At 40.8% G+C, this 22,232-nt stretch overlaps 1 protein-coding gene across 7 annotated transcripts in view; it reads left to right on the top strand.

Moving 5' to 3' along the window:
* The first annotated feature begins 4,987 nt into the window (after positions 1-4,987).
* LOC145356554 (BUB3-interacting and GLEBS motif-containing protein ZNF207-like) overlaps positions 4,988-22,232 on the top strand; it is a 35,233-nt gene continuing 17,988 nt past the window's right edge. For 5 of the 7 annotated variants that reach the window (XM_080209324.1, XM_080209319.1, XM_080209321.1 and 2 more), the window contains exons 1-6: positions 4,988-5,115; positions 5,874-6,000; positions 7,898-8,036; positions 9,749-9,922; positions 10,406-10,481; positions 11,184-11,287. In XM_080209324.1, the coding sequence (XP_080065450.1) occupies positions 5,075-5,115; positions 5,874-6,000; positions 7,898-8,036; positions 9,749-9,922; positions 10,406-10,481; positions 11,184-11,287 (661 nt within the window). In that variant the 5' untranslated portion in view covers positions 4,988-5,074. The remainder of the gene's footprint in view (positions 5,116-5,873; positions 6,001-7,897; positions 8,037-9,748; positions 9,923-10,405; positions 10,482-11,183; positions 11,288-22,232) is intronic. The other 2 variants (XM_080209325.1, XM_080209323.1) reach the window with 1 other exon arrangement.

Genomic DNA, 22,232 nt, shown 5'->3' with positions numbered 1-22,232 from the left:
CATAAATTTTATTTACATAGATAGGTTTACGTTATTATCACAATGCACAAATTAAACATTACATTTGGCATCCGGCTGCCTCAGTTATAATAGCACTTTGGACTTTGAGCCAGAAGATCACAGTTCGAGTCTCACTCGACAAGACTTGCATTTATAGCTCACTTTTCCAGACCATCTGGAGTCTCAAATCGCTCTACAGCAATTGAGTACTTTCTGGATTGTGGTCACTGTTGTAATGTAAGAAATGTAGCAGCTACTTTCCTTATAGCAAGCTCCCACAAACAGCAATGTTATAATGACCAGATAATCCGATTTTTATGATGTTCATTGAGGGGTAAATACTGACCAGGACACCAAGGTTAAACCTCCTACTTGAGGTGATGGAAGGCAGAGCCAACAAAAGTAGGACAAAGGGATAGGGGAATGCACAAAAGGTCTGAACTTGATAAAATAGTTTTAATTTTACTGGATAGGTGAGAATGGCATCAAGTAAGGGCAATTCTAAAGAACTGAACAATGAAAGAGAGGCATTGGAGGAGGATTTGTCATTAACTATGTGAAAAGTTGCAGAGGAGACAAGGAGAGATAAGGATCCTGGGAGGAAAGGTTTATCTTATGAAGAAAGATTGAAAAGTATGGTCTATGCCCACAAGAAGACTAGAGGAATGAGAGGTGACCATATTAAAACATGAAAGATCCTAGGGGGACTTGATTGGGTGGATACCGGGAGATGTTTCCTCTTGCGGAGGAGACTAAAATTAGAGGACACAGTTTACATCTCCCTTTTAAGATGGAGGTAAGTTTTTTTTCTTTCAGTCATTGGTCTATGTGAAGTTCTCTTCTGCAGAAAGCAGTGAGACTGGGACATTTAATTTATTCAAGAATAAATCAGATAGATTTTTCATAGACAAGGGAATCAAAGGTTATGGGGCACACAGGAAAGTGGACTTGAAGCACAACCAGATCAGCCATGATCTTATTGAATGGTGGGGCAGACTCGAAGGGCCAAATGGCTTACCCCTGCTCCTAAGTCCTATGGCCTTGCAATGAACCATGTTTGTAATTCAAGAGAACATCATTCATGACTTTGGTTTCGATCTAATAAGTTACCTAAAGTTCAAATGATCTGTTAATCTGATTTAACATTCAGGAGTCTGAGCAGATCCCGGAGTTTAATTCCAACAGTCTGCTAAAGAAAGACTTGCACTTATGGAGCACTCTTTAAGAAGTTTCAAAGCAATTTACAACCAACGAAGTACTTCTTGAAGTATAGTCTCAGTAATTTAGGAACTATTTCATCTAAGAATATGCTGGCACAATTTATATCAAACACAGACATTTTCCAGTCAGACTGTGTGCATCAATGGCAAATTCACGGTAGCTATTAATCCAAATTTTCAGCATTTCAATTGAGTTTGATTTCACTCAGCTGGCAGAGATCTATCTATTTAAATTGAGGAATTGAGAGCACCCATATTGTGTCTACTGTAGTTGTCACACTTTGGGTACGGTGACACATGGGCAGCAGCGTGGCACAGTGGTTAGCACTACTGTCTCACAGCGCTAGGGATGTGGGTTCGATTCCCAGCTTGGGTCACTGTCTTGTGGAATTTACATGTTCTCCCTGTGTCTGCATGGGTTCCCTCCAGATACTCCAGTTTCCACACGCAGTCCAAAGATATGCTGGTTAGATGAATTGGCCATGCATAATTCTCCCTCAGTGTACTGAACAGGCACCAGAGTGAGACAAATAGGGGATTTTCACTAACTCCATTGTGATGTTGATGTAAGCTTACTTGTGACAATAATAAATAAATTTAAACTTGTCTAAAATATTCACACATAACCACTGAATAATCTTAGAAAAGTAAATGCAAAAAGTAAAATAAAGATTTTGTTTTATGATCTGGGGATAATATTTTGATGCCAATGTGGAGAAAGCTCCAACCATAATGCATTGTACATAATGGGCTTTAGCTTCAGTAATGGAGAATTGTCATATAGACAAGAGACCAGGAGGTTTCCTAATGTTCACGGAAAGAGTAGAAGAAATCCAAAAGCACTGACTGTAGATGCTGTTAACCTGAAAAGAAAACAGAAAAATTTGAAAAATCTCAGCAGGCCTGGCAACATCTGTAAAGGGTGAAACAGAGTCAACATTCTAATGATAGATTACTGACTTTATTTGAAATAAGCCTGTACTGCACAAAATCTACAGCTAGAACAAGGTCAAAAATAATACTTTATCTTGTAGATTGTACACCTTCAAGAGAATAAAGATCAAATGTGAGAAATAAAAGAAACTTCATGTACAAACTTCCCACATGCAATTTCTATTTGTTGTTGGGATGTGAGCGCCACTGGCAAGGCCAACATTCATTGCCCATCCCTACTTGCCCTGGATAAGATGGTGATGAGTCATCTTCTTTAACTGCTGCCATCTATGTGGCATAGGCACAGGCATAGTGCTGTTAGGAAGAGAGTTGCAATTTTGACCCAACGACAGTGAAGGAAAGGTGATGTAGTTCCATATAAGGATGGTGTGTGTCTTAGAGGAAAACTTGCAGGTGGTGGTTCCAATGCATCTGCTGTTCTGTCCTTCTGGGTGGTAAAGGTTATAATTTGTATCCATCTGCTTCCTAACGTCTTCCTGTTTTTCAATCTTCCATAGTATTCAATATACTCTCCAATTTAGTTTCTCCATCTATTCTATTTTAATTGAAGTCCTACCCATGAGATTCCTGAGTTACTAAAAGGCCATGCATCCAACCAGGTCCTATGGATGACCATCTAAACCAGACTTATATGTGTATAGACTATGTCACTGTATTGCCGTACGACATATAAGCAACTTTAGGAGAGAAGACCTCTTTTAGGAAGAGTTAACTATGCTCAGCTGGAAACATCCCTGCCCTGGAATAAGAAAGTTATGGATGCCAACCTGACTTGAGTATAACATTTGGGCTAACACTCTAGTGCTACAGCATTCAGTGTTCCAAGTCACTTGCATTTTCAACAAAGTCCTGCAAATTACTTCTCTTCAGGTAGTTTCCAAATCTCATTTGAATGTCACGATTGAGTCTACTCCCAACATTCTCTCTGGCATTCCAGGTCCAAGTCATTCACTGAGTAAAAAAGGTTTTCCTCATAGCCAATTTTTATTAATGCATCACCAGGTGCAATTCCTGGCTTGGGTCATTGTCTGTACAATGTCTGCACATTCTCCCCATGTCTGCATGGATCTCCTCCAATTCTCCAGCTTCCTCCCACAGTCCGAAATAACTGCTGGTTAGGTGCATTGGCTATGCTAAATTTTCCTTCAATGTACATGAACATGATGTGAAGATGCCGGCGTTGGACTGGGGTGGGAACAGTAAGAAGTCTCACAACAGCAGGTTAAAAAACTCCAACAGGTTTATTTGGTGTCACGAGCTTTCAGAGTGCTGCTTCTTCATTACTCACCCAATACATAAGAAATAAGAACATAAGAAATAGGAGCAGGAGTAGGCCATCTGGCCCTTCGAGCCTGCCCCGCCATTCAATAAGATCATGGCTGATCTGTCGCTGCTCAGTTCCACTTTCCCGCCCTCTCCCCATAACCCTTAATCCCCTCTCTTATCAAAAACCCATCAACCCGCTTCTTAAAAATATTTAGCGAGGCAGCCTCCACCACTTCAACGGGCAGAGAATTCCAGAGATTCACCACCCTTTGAGTGAAGAAGTTCCTCCTCAACTCCGTTCTAAACCGCCCCCCCCTTTATCTTGAGGCTGTGCCCCCTAGTCCTACTGTCTTTTTTGAGCGGGAAGAGTCTCTCCACCTCTATCCTATCCATCCCATTCATCATCTTATACGTCTCAATGAGATCTCCCCTCATTCTTCTAAACTCTAACGAGTACAAGCCTAGTTTATTCAGCCTCTCCTCATAGCTCAACCCCGTCAACTCCGGTATCAGCCTAGTAAACCTCCTCTGCACTCCCTCCAAGGCCAAAATATCCTTGCGCAGGTGCGGCGCCCAAAACTGCACACAGTACTCCAGCTGCGGCCTCACCAATGCCCTATACAGCTGCAGCAAGACCTCCCTGCTTTTATATTCAATCCCCCTCGCTATGAAGGCCAGCATCCCATTCGCCTTCCTGACCACCTGCTGCACCTGCAGGCTGGGTTTTTGCGACTCATGCACAAGGACCCCGAGGTCCCTCTGCACCGTCGCCTGCTGCAGTTTTTCGCCACGTAAGTAATAGTCCTTCCTACCATTCTTCCTACCAAAGTGGACCACCTCACACTTGCCAACATTAAATTCCATTTGCCATTTCCTGGCCCATTCGCCCAGCCTATCTAGATCCTTCTGCAGACTCTCCACACCCTCCGCACAATTTGCCTTTCCCCCAATCTTGCCTTTCCCCCAATACCAAGCTCGTGATACCAAATAAAACTGTTGGACCTTAACCTGGTACTGTGAAACTTCTTACCATGTATGTGAACAGGCGCCGGAACGTGGTGACTGGAAGATTTTCACAGTATTTCCTTGCAGTGTTAATGTCAGTCTAATTAATAAAGAACATTTAAACAATGGGAAGTTTTTCTCTATCTAACCCGTGCAGTGTGCTCATGACTGACTACCTCTGTCAAATCTCCTCTTAATCTGCTCTTCTCCATAATCAAGTCATTATCACATTGCTGTTTTTGGGAGCTTGCTGCCAGCAAATTGGTTCGGGCTACAAGAGTTACACTTGGTGGGTGGGAATGGGGGTTACACTTCGAGGCTCTCAGACGGTTTGAGACACAGTTCCTGGCCCCTGGGTTAGTTGTATTGCTCTCCCTCTGGGTGCTGACATTGCTCTGTCCGGATTTGGGACACTCCAGGCCTTTACCCTGCTGCCTTGGTAACGGCCGCGGTGCGCAGGCAGCCAATCAGGGGCGCGGATGTTGTGAGGTGGCGGGGCAGTGGGTGGGCGCCATTTTGTTTGGTTGTTGCGGCGGCGGCGGCAGCGGGAGCGGGAGAGGAGGCTGTGCTTTGGGTCCGCTCGCTCAACCTTCGATCCTTCTCGATCTCTCTCAGGCGAGGCCGGCAGGATGGGCCGAAAGAAGAAGAAGCAGATGAAGCCGTGGTGCTGGTATCCTTGCGGCTGTTGGTAATCTCCGTCCTCCCCGGTTTGTACCGGCCGCCATTAGACACTGGGCTGGGCCGCAGAGACACAAAGGCAAGAGGGAGGCTGAGCGCTCGGAATCCAACATTCAGGAGGGGGAAGGGTGGGGAAGAGAAGTGCTGGCCTCTGTAAGGATGGCCCACTTGCACCAACGCTTGAAGCTGGGGAATCAGCATTTAGTGATTGAGCAATCGTTTATTGGTTTGTGTCCTGCGGGTGACCATGTGCGGTCTGTGCGACTCGGGAAGAAGCGGCCCCTGGTCTGTCTCTCTCTGTAAAATGGCGTCACTTCTTTTCCTGTCGTGTTCAGGATTTTTCTTTTCGTTTTGGCCCCTACGACTAATGAGCCGCTACTTCAAAAAGTATTAATGATGCTTGTGTGGTTATTGTTTGGGAGGGGGAGGTGGCAAATCCTTGTGCAGTGTGTTGTCATGTTACAAATTACTTAAAAGGCCACCCCACTCCAAAATGGTTGACTTTCTAAGTTTTATTTTGAACTAGACAGTGTGTTCCATGCGGTTGTAAAATTATCTTTTTTTTAAAGAAATACGTTTCTATTTTGAAGTAATGATGAGGCTTTCAGTTTAAAGTGTAACGACCCTGCCGAATGATAACTTCATTTGTATTCAAATATTTATATTTTTATTGTATTTGGGTGTGTTTGTATTGTTTCTTTACAAGAAGGTGGGCTGTAGTGTTTCGTTTCCTTGACCGTTGATGTTCAGGTATTGCAACAGAGATTTTGATGACGAGAAGATCCTTATCCAGCATCAGAAAGCAAAACATTTCAAATGTCACATTTGTCACAAAAAGTTATACACCGGTCCAGGTCTTGCTATTCACTGCATGCAGGTATGTTGTTTCTGATGTACCAGAGATGGCTTAGTGGATGTAGTGTTCAAGATCACTTCATTGTCTGCAATCTGAGTTGTAAATTTAAAACCTAATGTTACTGAATGTGCAACATGAGATTATGATGACTTGTAAAGAAGAACCAGCATTTATATAGTGCATTTTTCATCTTGTCCTAAATTTCTCCAGAATTTAATTTTGGAATGTAAAATTCTGCAGTTAACATAAACAGTTTCTGCACAACAGTGGTGTCAAATCACAAATGAAATAAATCCATTTTGTTGGCATTGCCAAGATAAATATTGACAAACACTGGAACAATGCCCCGATTCATATTGTGTCCTGGAATCTTTTGTCTGAATAGAGACCTTACCCGAAAACTCAATTCTTAGACTGATTGGGTATTGTCAGGAGCAAGGAGGTATATTCATATGTAGTTGCTAGATTTTGTGACTGATGAAAATCGTAACACAATTCAAGCTAGTATACAAAATGCCCATCTGGGATGGGGTGAAAATCTTGGAATGCTACCCTTTTGTTATTATCTCCTGGGTGAGGGAAGCAGAATAACTAGGGAAGTTGTGATAAGTTTCTTTATAAATCTGAATGTTTAGATTTCCCTAGTGCACAAGCTGGGACTGTGTTGGGTTGCATTTGTGTCTTGAATATTCTCATTCTGATGCACATTGTCTGTTTTGTTGAGTCCTGCATTTCAATTTGTATATCAGTCTGCTGGGGAGATACTCTTTTTATTCTGTTACATTTAAATCAAGAAATCTGACTAAAATATTTTAAAGATGAGGTTTCTGTAGGCTTTTCATTTTAGTGCTTCTAACCCAATTATTGTTCTTGCCTGATATAACAAAACAAAGTGTATGAAATATTTGTCCTTGAGTGTGAGGTGACTTGGCTGGTGTTTTCTGTACTCGAGACTATTCACATTCAAAGTAAGGAAATAGTCAAGCTGCTTAATGCTTTAATGAGTTTTACTTGTGTGCTAAACTTAGATAATGGGAGCAATTTGTTAGATTGATCTTCTGGATTCTGAATGTTCCATGTTTAATTTGGAAATAAGTAATAACTTATTACAGATCATGTTCTAACTGCCCACAATGTCTTGATCTGCTCCCATTCTTTTACGAAAACAAAAATGTTCAAAGTTTCAGACTTTTAGAAATTGGGCATAGTATAATTATAATCAGTTTGATACAGACCACATTTGACTGTAAACGCTATATTAACCTTTAACTTGCTAATCCATCTAAAAATCTTCTCTGATCCCACAAATGTAAGCTAGTAGTATATCATTGCTTGTGTGTGAAGTACGTTAAGTAGCACATCAGTTTGCGCTGAAAAAACCCTCTGCTCATCAGCTTGACCCTCTTAATTAAAATTATTCAAATTTCTTTTTTTAAAAAGTAAACAATATAATCTGTGCTGGAGTAGAGTTGAAGCTTGACACTAACATCGTACAAAAAAGCGTGATTGCACAATCCGGAATAGCCTGCAGCAGTGGAACAGGATGGGAAATTGCAAAGAGGGCCCTGAACTCTGGCTCCAATCTTCCCAATATCTGCAGGGAGTGGAGTTGGGGCAGGAAAGGAGATTGTGACTGGAAAATTTAGCAAGAATTCTTGTGGTGAAAATTGGCAAATTTGCAGAGTTATGGGGTATGGAACTAATTGGACAACTCTTTCAAAGAGCCAACACAGGCATAATGGGCCAGGTGGTCATCTGTGCTGATATTCTTGTTTCTTAAGGGTGCTGGGGTGACAACAGTTATTTTGTTCTGTTGCATGGTAATTAATGTATTGAAATGTTGTTATTACCGTGATGTTTTTAATGTATCGTTTCAACTGATTTTGAAATTTTTGGAATAATTTTTTGTCTTACGTAGGTACACAAGGAAACAATAGATGCTGTCCCAAATGCAATCCCAGGAAGAACGGACATAGAATTAGAAATTTATGGAATGGAAGGCATTCCAGAAAAGGATATGGAGGAAAGGAGGCGGCTGCTTGAACAAAAGACTCAAGGTAAATAGTGTGATTGGTCGTTATCTATCGATCGAAATGTTGTTGTGAGCTTTTTCTATCTAATGGAATTAAGTCCTAGCTAGAGTTTATTTTCATAAGTGTTTCTCCCAAATAAAAATGATCATCATTTATTTAGCGTACAGAATCCCTGTAGTGCAAGAGGAGGCCATTTGGCCAATCAAGCCTGCACCAACAACAATCCCACCCAGGCCCTATCTCAAAACCCCACTTATTTACCCTGCCAGTCCCCATGACACTAAGGGGCAATTTTAACATGGCTATTCCACCTAACCTGCATATCTTTGGATTGTGGGAGGAAACCGGAGTTGTCCCTCAGCACATGATTTTTAAAAGGTTTTAAGTCCATGTTTTTTCCTGTTTCCCTAAGCTTTGGAATATCCTTCTTATTACCTCCACTTCTCTCCCTTGCTTTAAGACAATCCTGAAAACTTACCTCTTTAGCCGAGCTTTTGGTCACCTGCCCTGATGTGGCTTGATGTAATATTTTAATGGTCCTATGAAATACGTCAGAATGTTTCATTATGTCAGAGGTGTTTTGTAAATATAAGATGTTGCTTTTAGTGAAGTAAGAAGTCTCAAACACCAGATTAAAGTCCAACTGGTTTATTTGGAATCGCGAGCTTCCAGAGCACTACACCTGATGGAGTGACTAATCTGATGAAGGAGCAGCGCTCTGAAAGCTCGTAATTCCAAATAAACCTGTTGGACTTTAACCTGGTGTTCTGAGACTTCTTACTGTGCCCACCCCAGTCCAAAGCCAGCATTGCCACCTCATGGTTTTTAGTGAATTGAGAAAGTTTTACAGCACTTTTTGTTTTCCTTGGTGCTGTTCATTTATTTAGACCATGCAAGAAAGCATTACCGTATCCTGTTTTTGTTAGTTGGGAAGTTTGATAGAAACTGACAAATTTGAGTACAGGGAAGTATCAACTCCCTCTGGTTTGGTTCCGCTGGTATTCTACCTTGTCCAAGTGAATGAGAAAAACCTTCACAGATGTATCTGATCCATTTTCAACTAGTCAACATATTTGCACCTTTTCAGTAGGATCGCTGACTGATGAACTAGAACGAACACTTTAAAATATGCAGTGATGCTAAGGGTATTGTTACCATTCTACTTAACTGGGTATAAATTGGACCCATGCGCCTGCTGTTGAATTCCACATTGGCTTAGTCGGATACCCTTTCAAAATGAAACTTTAATTTTATGATCTGTAAATTGCCTTAAATTAACTTGGTGTGCAAGTTGTTAATTTAGTAATGTGGCACAAAAACCACAAAGACAAGGAGAGGTGCCAGGTTCAATCTTTGGATTCCACAGCCAGTGTGTTTGCTCGGCGAGGGTATAACTACTTCCTTGCATCTCCTCACTGAGGAGAAAAATAAATGGGTTCATGATGGGAGCAGTAAATCCTGCTGAAAATGCACTTTAGCAAACACACGTTTGTACTTGTTTGATGTAATAATTAATCACTTTATCCATGTTGCTGGCAATAAATGGTTACCCAGATGGGGTACAGAGCATTTCTGCTTTCTTTCATTGAACCCTTAGCAGGAAATTGTTTCAGTTGAAACCTAACAAAGGAAAATGCTTACAGGAAAGATTAATATTGATTACAAACCTGTCATGAGGAACTTTCTCCCAAGCTGTTTCAGGGTACAAGCGTTCAAATTCTTCTATCTCTCACCAGCGGAAAGTCAGAAAAAGAAGCAGAAAGATGACGATTCTGATGAGTTTGACGATGACGACGCAGAAGCTGGGACCTCGTACCAGCAACAAGGAATGCCGCAACAGCAGAACTTTGTTTCAAGTATGAACCAGTCGAGCATGCACCCTGTAACGGGTGCACCAGGAATTCCGCCAGGTGACACAAGCTACCTTGCTCTTTCTTAGAAACTCCTGATTCACACTACAAATGTGAGGTGATGATTGAGCTTGAGCAATACCATCTTTGCTGTAGTTCTAGTTGATCTCATTGACCAGAGGGGAGCATATAGATGATCATTGTAGCTTAGCAAAATTTACCTTATACTATTAGTGTCATATCAGAATTCATGGACTGACCTTGAAGCAAATAAGCCTTTTTAAAAAGAGAGTCCAGTTACTGATCTGAAGCTTGGAATTTTCAAGCAGTTCAAAGCATCGCCTGATCTCAGCAGTTCTGATTTCTTGTGCAATGCCAGGGAGACCTGTACATACACTCTATTTTGTTTCAGTAATTTCCTTCCTGAGACCAAATGTTTAATACATGATCAGCTTATTGGAGCAAGGCCATTAAGCAGGTTCCTCTGTGCTGCAATATTCCACTCTTGTGAATTTTTTTTACATGGTTGCATTTCTCCTCCAGGGTTGCCACCAGTGGTACCGGGTGTTCCTCCCATGATGCCAGGAATGCCACCAGTTATGCCAGGAATGCCTCCAGGGTCAGTGTTCTCTATTTCTCACTTATTGTCTTTTGATATTAACAAAGACAATTTTTTATTGTCTTGATGTTGTCATCTCTATATACCAACACATTGTGCAGTAAAATGGTCCTGCTATCCTCTCTTTACCTCACCCTTCCCACTACTGATATGGGACAGGACGCTTCCTCGAGAAGGTGAAGTTCAATCCATGTTTCTGTCTGCCTGATGTCTGCATCAGAACAGTTTAAATTTGTGAATAGTGGCTAGTGAGTTTCTTATTAAACAAATTCTGATGTGGCTTTATTTTTGGTATATAATGTTTTATTTATTGATATCGCAAGTAAGCTTATATGACTTCAAGGAGGCTGTTGTGATACTTTTGCAAAATGTCCAATACTCACCAGTGGATCTCAACAGAGAGCTGTTTCTCTGTGGAGAGCCTCACTGCTTAACCTGACCCTGTATCCATACAATACAATTCCTAGTAGCAATTGGCGCAAGAGCACTGGCTGGCTTCCACTGCCATTCCCCTTAACTTGGGATAAAAGGGCAGTTATAGCACCCACACGAGAACACCTCGCATATTATACGTTAGCACAGTTTGATGCCCTTCTGCTTTCTACAGATCAGTAACACACCAAATAAACTCACTGTATTTCTGTATTTTTATACGCTACCTTGGTTTCAGTATGTGATGTGTGTTAACTCTTTTCATCACAGGATGATGCCCATGGGTGGAATGATGCCTCCAGGACCTGGAATGCCACCCATGATGCCAGGCATGCATCCTGGTGGGTATTTGAAAACGGTTGGCGGCAACTTAGGTCTGTATTTCAGAGAATCTTAGCATCAAATTATTTAGAGCAATGCAAAATTTACTGTTGTGTCCCAAATCTAACAAAAGACATGATTAGTTAGCTTTTGACTTTACTGGCAAACAATTTTAGTTTAAAGAAATGCTTCATATACAGCAACCTTTTCAGTTGCTTATTTTCACTCTGAGGGAGATGGTGGTATAGTGACAATGTCACCAGACCCCTGAACATGAGTTCAAATTGCATGACGGCAGCTGGTGGAATTTAGGTTAAATGAATAAATCTGGAATATAAAGCTAGTCTTGGTAATGATAACTATAAAAATGATCATTGATTGTCGAAACAACCATCTGGATTACTGAGGTGAAATCTGCTGTCCTTGCCTGGTCTGGTCTGCATATGACTTCAGGTCCACAGTAGCGACTCTTAAGAGCCCTCTGAAATGGCCTAGTGAGCCACTGGGTTCAAGAGCAATTAGGGATGGTCAAGAAATGTTGGCCTTGTCAGCGACACCCACATCCCATGAAGGAATTTTTAAAAAGTTTAATTTCAGGCTGGGAAGTGACTTCCAAAGACACACATAAATTATGTTAGTTTATTTGGGAAAAACTTCTACAGAAAAGGCAGATTTTGAAAATAGTATTTACAGTAATATGTTGCAAAATTGTAGTAATAAACAAGGAATCATGTAATGAATTTTCTGAGTATGTCTGGCAATATTCAGGCTCAAGCATTTAGGGCAACAGTTCTGCCTGTAGTTGCTACATTCTACCATTGATGAAGCTGCAAATTGCCATCTCTACAACTGCAGAAACACTTGGGAGGGAAATATGATATTTGTTCTGACTCTGGGCAATGCCAGAGAAGATCCACCAGTATTTTAAAAGAAGCAATCTCTGAACTACCTGTATAGGGAAATGAGGAAGAACCACTGAGAAGAACATTTTTAAAAATGAATAAGCAGTTGGAGAATTGCAGATGGCATATCTGTAAAAAAAAACAAACATGGCATTAAGAAATTAAATTCTTGCAGCAAAAAAAATTAAGTTGTAAAGATGTTTGAAACACAAAAGTATGCATATGACATAAAAATGACTGATACCTAGCTAGAGAAAACACTGGTAAAGATCTCATGCATCGCATTAAATTCTGCAACAATTACTTAGATAACATCTGTATGACCACAGGAGTATTGGAATAGGCACAGGTAATTTATAATATAGAAATCTGGGGGTATGAGCATGCAAGTATTTATTGCCCATTCCTAGTTGCCCTTGAGAAGGACCTCATGCCTTCTAATACTACCAATGTCTGTGTGTTGAGCATATTCCCACAGTGTTGCTGGGTAAGGAGTCTCAGGATTTTGATCCAGTGACATGAAGTTTAGTTAGTGTGTAACTTGGTAGTGGTGTTCCCATTCACCTATTGACCTCATCCTTTTAGGCCCATTAATCATGTTTGCCATTGTTAGATTGTGACTGACTATCATGGGGCTTAAACAACAGTATCTCCAACTGTAAAGTGTATCACTATTTTTTGTGATCTAGTCCATAAATTTTAATAATCCACTGTCACCTGAAAAGAGAAATATGGAATTTACAGCATAGGTGGGGGTCATTTATTTTGTTTGTACTGTTCTCAGCTGATACTGTTTAATTTCACTGCTTGATCTGGCAGCTGTTAATTGCCGTACAAACCAAATTTCAAGGGGAAACTTGGCCTATTTCTCTCTTTTTTGCATTTGGACCACAAGAAGATGGTTTACTCAATTCAAAATCCACAAATTCCAGTAACATTTCTAAGATTTTAAACATGAAATTGAAACATTTACAGTCCTGTGATATTACTGTAAGTCAAATCCACGACTACAGTAGAAAAGTTATTTTACAGGACTGCTCACTACAGTGAAAATTTAAGAACCTTTAAAACAAAACCCTAGTTTCTTAAAAACGATTTCCTAGGTTGGCTGGATAACTGTCTCAGTTTGCCTTTTCCTAGCTCTTTTATAGTACAGAGCAATGCCCTAGGAGATTTTAGAGGCACTCCACAAAGCTCTCCACATCCCTTAAGTGCCTTTCTGCTTTTTCAACTTTATTACATCACATTCATATATACTGACCACAATCCTTTGATATTTATGGAAAATGTTCAAGACTAGAACACCAGACTGTTCAGATGAAGTTTATTACTAGAGCCATTTAATTTACAAACTATACATGTGGCTGGATGACAAAATGTAACTGCAGATGCACTGTTGAGGGTTTAAAAGAGCTTGGACATTTAGAAAATGGAGTGTTAAGGCCTCTATTTTTACAAACAATTTGAGTATATTTTAATCAATATTTTATTGAGTTGTGTATATAAAGATAAATATAATGAGCAGTGCAAAATGGATTGAGAAAATTAAACCCCTTTTGGGAATTATGACAATTCATTTCTCCAAGGGACTGGAGATGTGAAGAAACATATTGTTATTTTAACACTTTGTCCTTAGTCTTTTTTTAAAACCGAGAAGCCCGGAATATTAAAAAAATCTTCAAGTTCTCTCCCTTGCCCCCACTTTTGGGTCCAATAAAATTTAATAACCTTGCCATATTTATGACCTTTTCCAAGTTGTAAATTTATTTTACTCCCAATTGAAATTTAACAGCTAAAGTCCAAATCCTCATTTATCACCTAATGCTTCTACCCATGGCTTATTTACTTACTTGTCTATATTTACTTCAAGTGTGTACCTTACGTTCCTAGACTTATTTGATATCTTCAACTTTGTAGATGCTATTCAGCTCAATTAATTTAGTTTTGCTCACACTGCCATCACAAGCCTGCTTCACAGAATTCCTGCAGTAGACCCAAAAGTATTAAAATAATAATATGTTTCTTCACATCTCCAGTCCCTTGGAGAAATGAATTGTCATAATTCCCAAAAGGGGTTTAATTTTCTCAATCCATTTTGCATTGCTTACTATATTTATCTTTATATGCACATCTCAATAAAATATTGATTAAAATATACTCAAATTGTTTGTAAAAATAGAGGTCTTAACACTCCATTTTCTAAATGTCCAAGCTCTTTCAAACCCTCAACAGTGCATCTGCAGTTAAATTTTGTCATCCAGCCACATGTATAGTTTGTAAATTAAATGGCTCCAGTAATAAACTTCACCTGAACAGTCTGGTGTTCTAGTCTTGAACATTTTCCATAAATACCAAAGGATTGTGGTCAGTATGTATGAATGTGAAGAATTGCTTTCAGCATAAATTTCAAAATGCTACAAAGCTAATGCTAACTGTAAAATTCCTTTTTCTATGGTTGAATATTTCCTCTGAAAGACATTCAACTTTTGTGAAAAATATCCTACTGGCTTGTCAATTTCTCTTTTCTTGTGATAACAGCACCAACACATCATTGGCATCAATGGCCAACTTAAACCGCTTGGTATAATCAGGTGCTGCTAGAACAGTTGTATAGCTTGGGGGGACACTTGACCATGCCCAACATTGTGGCCTAAATAACTAACTTGGTCTTTTACAAATTCACTTTTAACCAAATTACCAGCTAAATTTGCTTCCTGCAGATGATCAGTTGATCATCTTTTACATGTTGTAAATGTTCCTCCCACATTTGACTGAGTACTACCAAGTAATCAACAGCACAGTTGCTCAGTCCTTGAATTGTTTGGTTTGTTGGCCTCTGAATGTTGCTCCTGCATTCTTGATACCAATTGGCATAATGTTGAATTGATATAGACCATCTGGTGTCATAAAAGCTGATGCCACTTTGCCCTTTGCAGTAAGGATACTTGCCGATATCCCCGCAGCAAGCCTATTTGTGATAAACACCATCTGTCCCACTTCCTCAAAACAATTCTCCAGTTGTGGAATAGGACGTTTCTGCTCTTGTTACTGCGGTAACTTTGTGGTGATCAGTGCACATTCTTTGTGATCCATCCAGTTTCAACACCATCACGATGGGCAAACTCCAGTTACTGCAGCTGGGCTCTATGATGTAATTCTGAAGTATAAATTCAGTGTCTTTTTTGTGCAATGTTACTGCATTATAGGGTGTTGTCTAATTGAAACTGGACGCCCCGCATCTACATCTTGTACAGCTAAATATGTTTTCCCCAGATTATTTCCATAGATTGCTTTGACTGCGATTTCTCTTTCAAATCACCATGACACTTCATCACAGTTAGATTCCTGAGCACTTCTTCAGTTTAATGGATTTTACAGAAAAATCCGTTTCAGAATTCTTAATTTCGGCCCACTTTTCCTTATTTAAAATACTTCTAGTTATCCTATCCTGTCCTGTCACCTTATTTTTAAGCATATTTGCATGACACCGTTTCTGACTCTTCACTCTGGAGTCGTTATTAGCTATGTCGCCTCACTTGGCTTGTTTTTAATTGGTACAGTCCACTAAATCTTGCCTTTAATGGTTTGCCTGACACTGGCAACAGTACTAATAGCTTTTTCCCAGCCACTAAACTATGGGCCATTGCTCTTTTATCTGTTCTTGCCTTCTTCATTTGCTGTAATACCTTTACATGTTCCCAGCTAACTCACGTGCTCTACTCAAATCTTTTTCTGAAATTTATCCCATATTCCAGGAGAGTAATTTCAGAATTTTGATTATTAACTTCTCATGAGTCAACTTGAATGGTCGTTCTACTTGGCCATGAACTCACTCAAAATAACTGAATCCTGTTGATTCATTACGGGCATCCCTAATAATAAGCAACAAGAATGGAATCCCTCAGTCCCAGTCCTGTGGGTAGTCTTAACCATATGCTCCCATCATAGTCTTTAAAGTTTTCATGCCACTTCTCTAAAGCACCTCGTGTCCCTAAATGGTCCTTATTACTTTAAACTGGTGGCTGCATCCATGATTGTCAGCATACATTGATTCCCACTTTTAGACTTGGGGAGGGATCCTACACAATTAGGACAAAGTTAAAAGGGTCTTCAAACCCTAAAATTGGATGTACGGATTACTGCTCGAGTTTGGTCTATCACCTGACATGTTTAACATTATTTAACTACATCTTTATGTAGTCTATGCTAATAGAAATGTTGTTGTATCTTAAATCTGAGTTTTCTTAAATGCCCAGCTATTGGAATTTCATGAACCGCTCTCAGAATTTCATTTAAATACATAGATGGTATCACTACTTGATGCAGTACCTCCCAATGTTTATCTGCCAGAACATGAGGTGGCTCCATTTACTCAACACATTATTTTTAGGGTGCTAACACTCTTAAATGCATTCTATTTTGAAGTAAGCTGTCTGGTATGACTGCGTTTTGCTGGGATCTTGCTGCATTAACTTGATTAATTTTATTGAACTGAATACTTCTGTCTCATTCTCTCCAACCATCTCGTCCTGAGCAATCTTCTCAAATACCTAGCCAGCTGATCTAACTTCCTGTCTGTCTTTTAGACTCTTTCTGTTTGAACTTGACTCTGCTCTCACTACTACAAAATCTGGAAACAATCCAAGATGCTGTTTCTGTAAAATCTTTTGTTGATTGCACTACTACAGTAGGTATTGTCAGCATCTGTGATCCAGAAATTGCAGTGGGCAATTTCTGCAATACCCCAACAATGACTTTTCTTGTTTTCAAATTAATTCTTAAATTTATCCTACACAATGGTATAGGTGTGACTCTTCCATGAATCCCTCTAATGAATATCTTTCCTGCAATAACCCTTCTGGACAATTGAAAGCACTATCCAATAACATTAAGGACTGGCTAGATGCCATCTTCTTAAAATCTTAACATCTTTTCCTATTCTTCCCTGTACAAGTGTATATACTCTCCCTTAGCATATAACATCTTTAAAGATCCCTGTAACCTACCATTGAGGATTCCTACGGATAGGCTATGAACACATTCCCACTTCGCTAGCTACCACTAAATCCTCCATTTCTACTCGTACAAAAGATATTGGTTTCCATCAATGTCTGAGCCCACAGAACTCTTGCATAACTCCTTCACTTTTCTGTTGCTAATCAGCTGTGCCCTTTGGCTTGTTCTTTGTTACTAACGTTTTTATCTTCACTAGGTTTGCTCTATCTCCAATTTCCCTGCTAATTTCCATACAATCCTTCATTCAACTGTTGTATGAAATATGTGCCAGCGAAACAGCAGCTTCCCGATCATAATTTGTGTCTCGTCTGAATATGTCTTCACAATGGAGAATGCAAGTAATATACCAGAAATATCGGGGAACACCAGGTTTAGTGAAACGGAGGAACTGAAGGAAATTTGTATTTAGTAGGGAAATAGTGTTGGGAAAGTTGATGGAATTAAGGACTAGTAAATCCCCAAGGTCTGATGATCTACACCCCACAGTTCTTAAGAAAGTGGCCCTAGAAATAGTAGATGCATTGGTGGTCATCTTACTTGATTCTATAGAACATAGAACAGTACAGCACAGTACAAGCCCTTCGGCCCTCTGTTGTGCTGAGCTATGTCCAAACCCAAGATCAAGCTGTCCCACTCCCTCTCATTCTGGTATGCTCCATGTGCTTATTCAATAACCGCTTGAAAGTTCCTGAAGTGTCCGAAAGTGTTCCTAAACTATCACAGCAGGCAATGCTTTCCACACCCCAATCACTCTGTGAGTAAAGAATCCAACTCGGATATCCCTCCTATATTTCCCACCATGAACCTTATAGTTATGCCCTCTAGTAACAGCTACATCCACTCGAGGAAATAGTCTCTGTGCGTCTATCTATCCCCCTCATCATCTTATAAACCTCTATTAAGTCACCTCTCATCCTCCTCCGCTCTAAAGAGAAAAGCCCCAGTTCATAAGAACATAAGAAATAGGAGCAGGAGTAGGCCATCTGGCCCTTCGAGCCTGCCCCGCCATTCAATAAGATCATGGCTGATCTGTCGTGGCTCAGTTCCACTTTCCCGCCCTCTCCCCATAACCCTTAATCCCCTCTCTTATCAAAAACCCATCAACCCGCTTCTTAAAAATATTTAGCGAGGCAGCCTCCACCACTTCAACGGGCAGAGAATTCCAGAGATTCACCACCCTTTGAGTGAAGAAGTTCCTCCTCAACTCCGTTCTGAACTGCCCCCCCTTTATCTTGAGGCTGTGCCCCCTAGTCCTACTGTCTTTTTTGAGCGGGAAGAGTCTTTCCACCTCTATCCTATCCATCCCATTCATCATCTTATACGTCTCAATGAGATCTCCCCTCATTCTTCTAAACTCTAACGAGTACAAGCCTAGTTTATTCAGCCTCTCCTCATAGCTCAACCCCCTCAACTCCGGTATCAGCCTAGTAAACCTCCTCTGCACTCCCTCCAAGGCCAAAATATCCTTGCGCAGGTGCGGCGCCCAAAACTGCACACAGTACTCCAGCTGCGGCCTCACCAATGCCCTATACAGCTGCAGCAAGACCTCCCTACTTTTATATTCAATCCCCCTCGCTATGAAGGCCAGCATCCCATTCGCCTTCCTGACCACCTGCTGCACCTGCAGGCTGGGTTTTTGCGACTCATGCACAAGGACCCCGAGGTCCCTCTGCACCGTCGCCTGCTGCAGTTTTTCGCCACGTAAGTAATAGTCCTTCCTACCATTCTTCCTACCAAAGTGGACCACCTCACACTTGCCAACATTAAATTCCATTTGCCATTTCCTGGCCCATTCGCCCAGCCTATCTAGATCCTTCTGCAGACTCTCCACACCCTCCGCACAATTTGCCTTTCCCCCAATCTTGGTGTCATCAGCAAATTTCGACACCCTACACTCGGTTCCCTCCTCCAGATCATCTATATAGTTCCCTCAACCTTTCCTCATAAGACCTACCCTCCAAACCAGGCAGCATCCTGATAAATCTCCTCTGCACCCTTTCCAATGCATCCACATTCTCCTTATAGTGAGGTGACCAGAACTGCACACAGTATTTCAAATGTGGTTTCACCAAGTTCTGGTATAGTTGCAGCATAACCCTACAGCTCTTAAACTCAAACCCCCTGTTAATAAGTGCAAACACTCTATAAGCCTTCTTCACGGCTCTATCCACTTGAGTGGCAACCTTCAGCGATCTGTGAATATGAACCCCAAGATCACTGCTCCTCCACATTCCTCAGAACCCTGCCGTTGACCCTGTAATCTGCATTCAAGTTTGTCCTACCAAAATGAATCATCTTGCATTTAGCAGGATTAAACTCCATCTGCCACTTTTCTGCCCAGCCCTGCATGCTATCAATGTCTCTTTGCAGCCCACAAGAGCCAACTACTACTCCACCAATCTTGGTGTCATCAGCAAATTTACTAACCCACCCTTCAGTCCCCTCTTCCAAGCCATAGATAAAAATCACAAATAGCAGAGGACCCAGCACTGATCCCTGTGGTACATTGCTGGTAACTGGCCTCCAGTCTGAAAATTTTCCCTCCACCGCCATCCTCTGTCTTTTATGACAGCCAAATCGGCAGAATTTTCTTCTATCCCACACCTCCTTACTTCATGAGCTTATCATGGGGAATCTTATCACACTCCTTACTGAAATCTACGTATACAATGTCAACTGCTCTACCTTCGTCTACACACTTGGTTACCTCCTCAAAGAATTCAGTCAACTTTGTGAGGTAGGACTTACCCTCAGGAAACCATGTTGACTATCCAGGATTAAACTGCATCTTTCTAAATGGTCATAAATCCTATCAGGACCCTTTCCAGGATATAGACTACTTATAAAAGGAAGTAGAGAGAATACTGAATTATCGACCAGTCGACTTGACATTAGTAGTGGGAAAATTCTAGAGTGCATAATAAAAATTCTAATTGCAGAGCACTTGGAGAACAATGGCAGGATCGAACAGAGCCAGCATGGACTTATTAAAAGAAAATCGTGGACAAATCTAGTGGAATTCTTTAAGGATGTATAATTGAGAGGGAGCCAGTGGATGTGGTCTGTTTGGACTTCCAGAAAGTCCCACATAAGAGATTAGTGTGTAAAATTAAAGCACAAGGGGTTAGCGTGTTAAGATGGATAGAAAGCTGATTGGCAGACAGGAAACAAAGTAGGAATAAACTGGTCTTTTTCTGAATGGCAGGCAGTGACTAATGGTGTACTGCAGGGGGCGGTGCTGGGATCCCAGTTATTCACAATGCGTAAATGATTTAGATGAAGAAACAAAATGCAACATCTCCAGGTTTGCAGAGAATACAGCTGGGTGGGAGACTGAGTTGTGGGGAGGATGCAGAGATGCTTCAGTGTGATTTGGACAGTTAAGTGAGTGAGCAAATGCATGGCAGGTGCAGTATAATGTGCATAAATCTGAGATTATCCACTTTGGTTGCAAAAGCAGGAAGGCAGATTAATATCTGGCTACAAATTGAGAGGGAAATATGCACCGTGACCTGGGTGTCCTTGTGTGGCAACAGTTAGCTTGCAGGTGCAGCAGGTGGTAAAAGATGATGTTGGCCTTTATAGCAAGAGGACCCGAGTAGTGGAGCAAGGATGTCTTGCTACAATTATACAGGACCTTGGTGAGATAACACCTGGAATTTTGTGTGCAGTTTCAGTCTCCTTAGCTAAGGAAGGATGTTCTTGCAATGGACGGAGTGCTGTAATGTTTTACCAGACTGATTCCTGGGACAGTGAGACTGATGTATGAGGAGAGATTGAGTTGGATGGATTATATTCGCTAGAGTTCAGAAGAATCTTGGGGGAATCTCAGAAACATATAACATTTTAAAGGAACTAGACAGGATAGATGTCATTATGGTGGGGGAGTCCAGAACCCAGGGTTACAATTTGTGAATACGGGTAGCCATTTAGGATGAGAAGAAATTTCTTCTGCCAGAGTGCGGTAAACCTGTGGAATTTGCTATTACAGAAAGCATTTGAGGCCAGAACATTATATGTTTTCAAGAATGAATTAGATTAGCTCTTGGGATGAAAGGGATCAAAGGATATGGGCTGGGCAGGAACAGGCCAGTGAGTTGGATGATCAGCCATGATAATGAATGGTGGAGTAGTCTTTGAATGGCCTACTCCTGTTCCTATTTTCTGTGCCTGTGTTTATTGGAATGCTGCTTCTAAATTCTCCCATTATAATTACTTCTTAGGTTTTTAAAGTTTGTCTAACTTTAATCCACTGAATTAATTGATCCCTGAGGACTTCTTTTTCTCTTGCAAACCCTACAAAAGTCTGGGTAGGTCTCTTACTCTAAACTTCAATGGATAAGCTTTAGTGACAAGCTCAAGCATTTAATAGTCTCTTCTTGACTATCTCGTAGTCTGCAGACTACTGCTTTGATAAGCTTTCACTTTTTTTATTCATTCATGGGACGTGAGTGTCGCTGACTGGGCCAGCATTTATTACCCATCCCTAGTTGCCCAAGGGCAATTGAAAGTCAACCACATTGCTGTGGCTCTAGAGTCACATGTAGGCCAGACCAGGTAAGGACAGCAGATTTCCTTTCCTAAAGGACATTAGTGAATCAAATGCGTTTTTCTGACAATTGACAGTGGTTTCATGATCATAAGTAGATTCTTAATTCCTGTTTATTTTGTTGAATTCAAATTCCACCACATGCCCTGGTGGGATTTGAACTCGAGTCCCCAAAACATTAGCTAAGTTTCTGGGTTTATAGTCTAACAGTAATGTCAGTGCCCCTATATTCATAGCTGTACCTAGCAAAAAAATTCTGAGAAATGATAACCCAAGAATCCATTGGTGACATCAATTTCGCAGCTATCTTTTGAAATACCATCGCTGAACCCTCATTGTCAACATTCTGAGGTTACCATTGACCTGACATGGTAACATGTAAGTAACATGTCCACAAGAGCAGGTCAGAGACTGGGAGTTTTGTGGTGAGTAACTTGCCTCCTAACTCACCAAAGTCTGAGTTTCAAGTCAGGATTTTAACAGAATACTTTCCACTTGCCAGGATGAGCGTGACTGTATCAGCATTCTAAG

The sequence above is a fragment of the Carcharhinus amblyrhynchos genome, chromosome 21 (genome assembly GCF_965287045.1).
Source record: "Carcharhinus amblyrhynchos chromosome 21, sCarAmb.v2.hapA, whole genome shotgun sequence".
NCBI lineage: Eukaryota > Metazoa > Chordata > Chondrichthyes > Carcharhiniformes > Carcharhinidae > Carcharhinus > Carcharhinus amblyrhynchos.
This window is presented reverse-complemented; position numbering and strand designations above follow the sequence as displayed.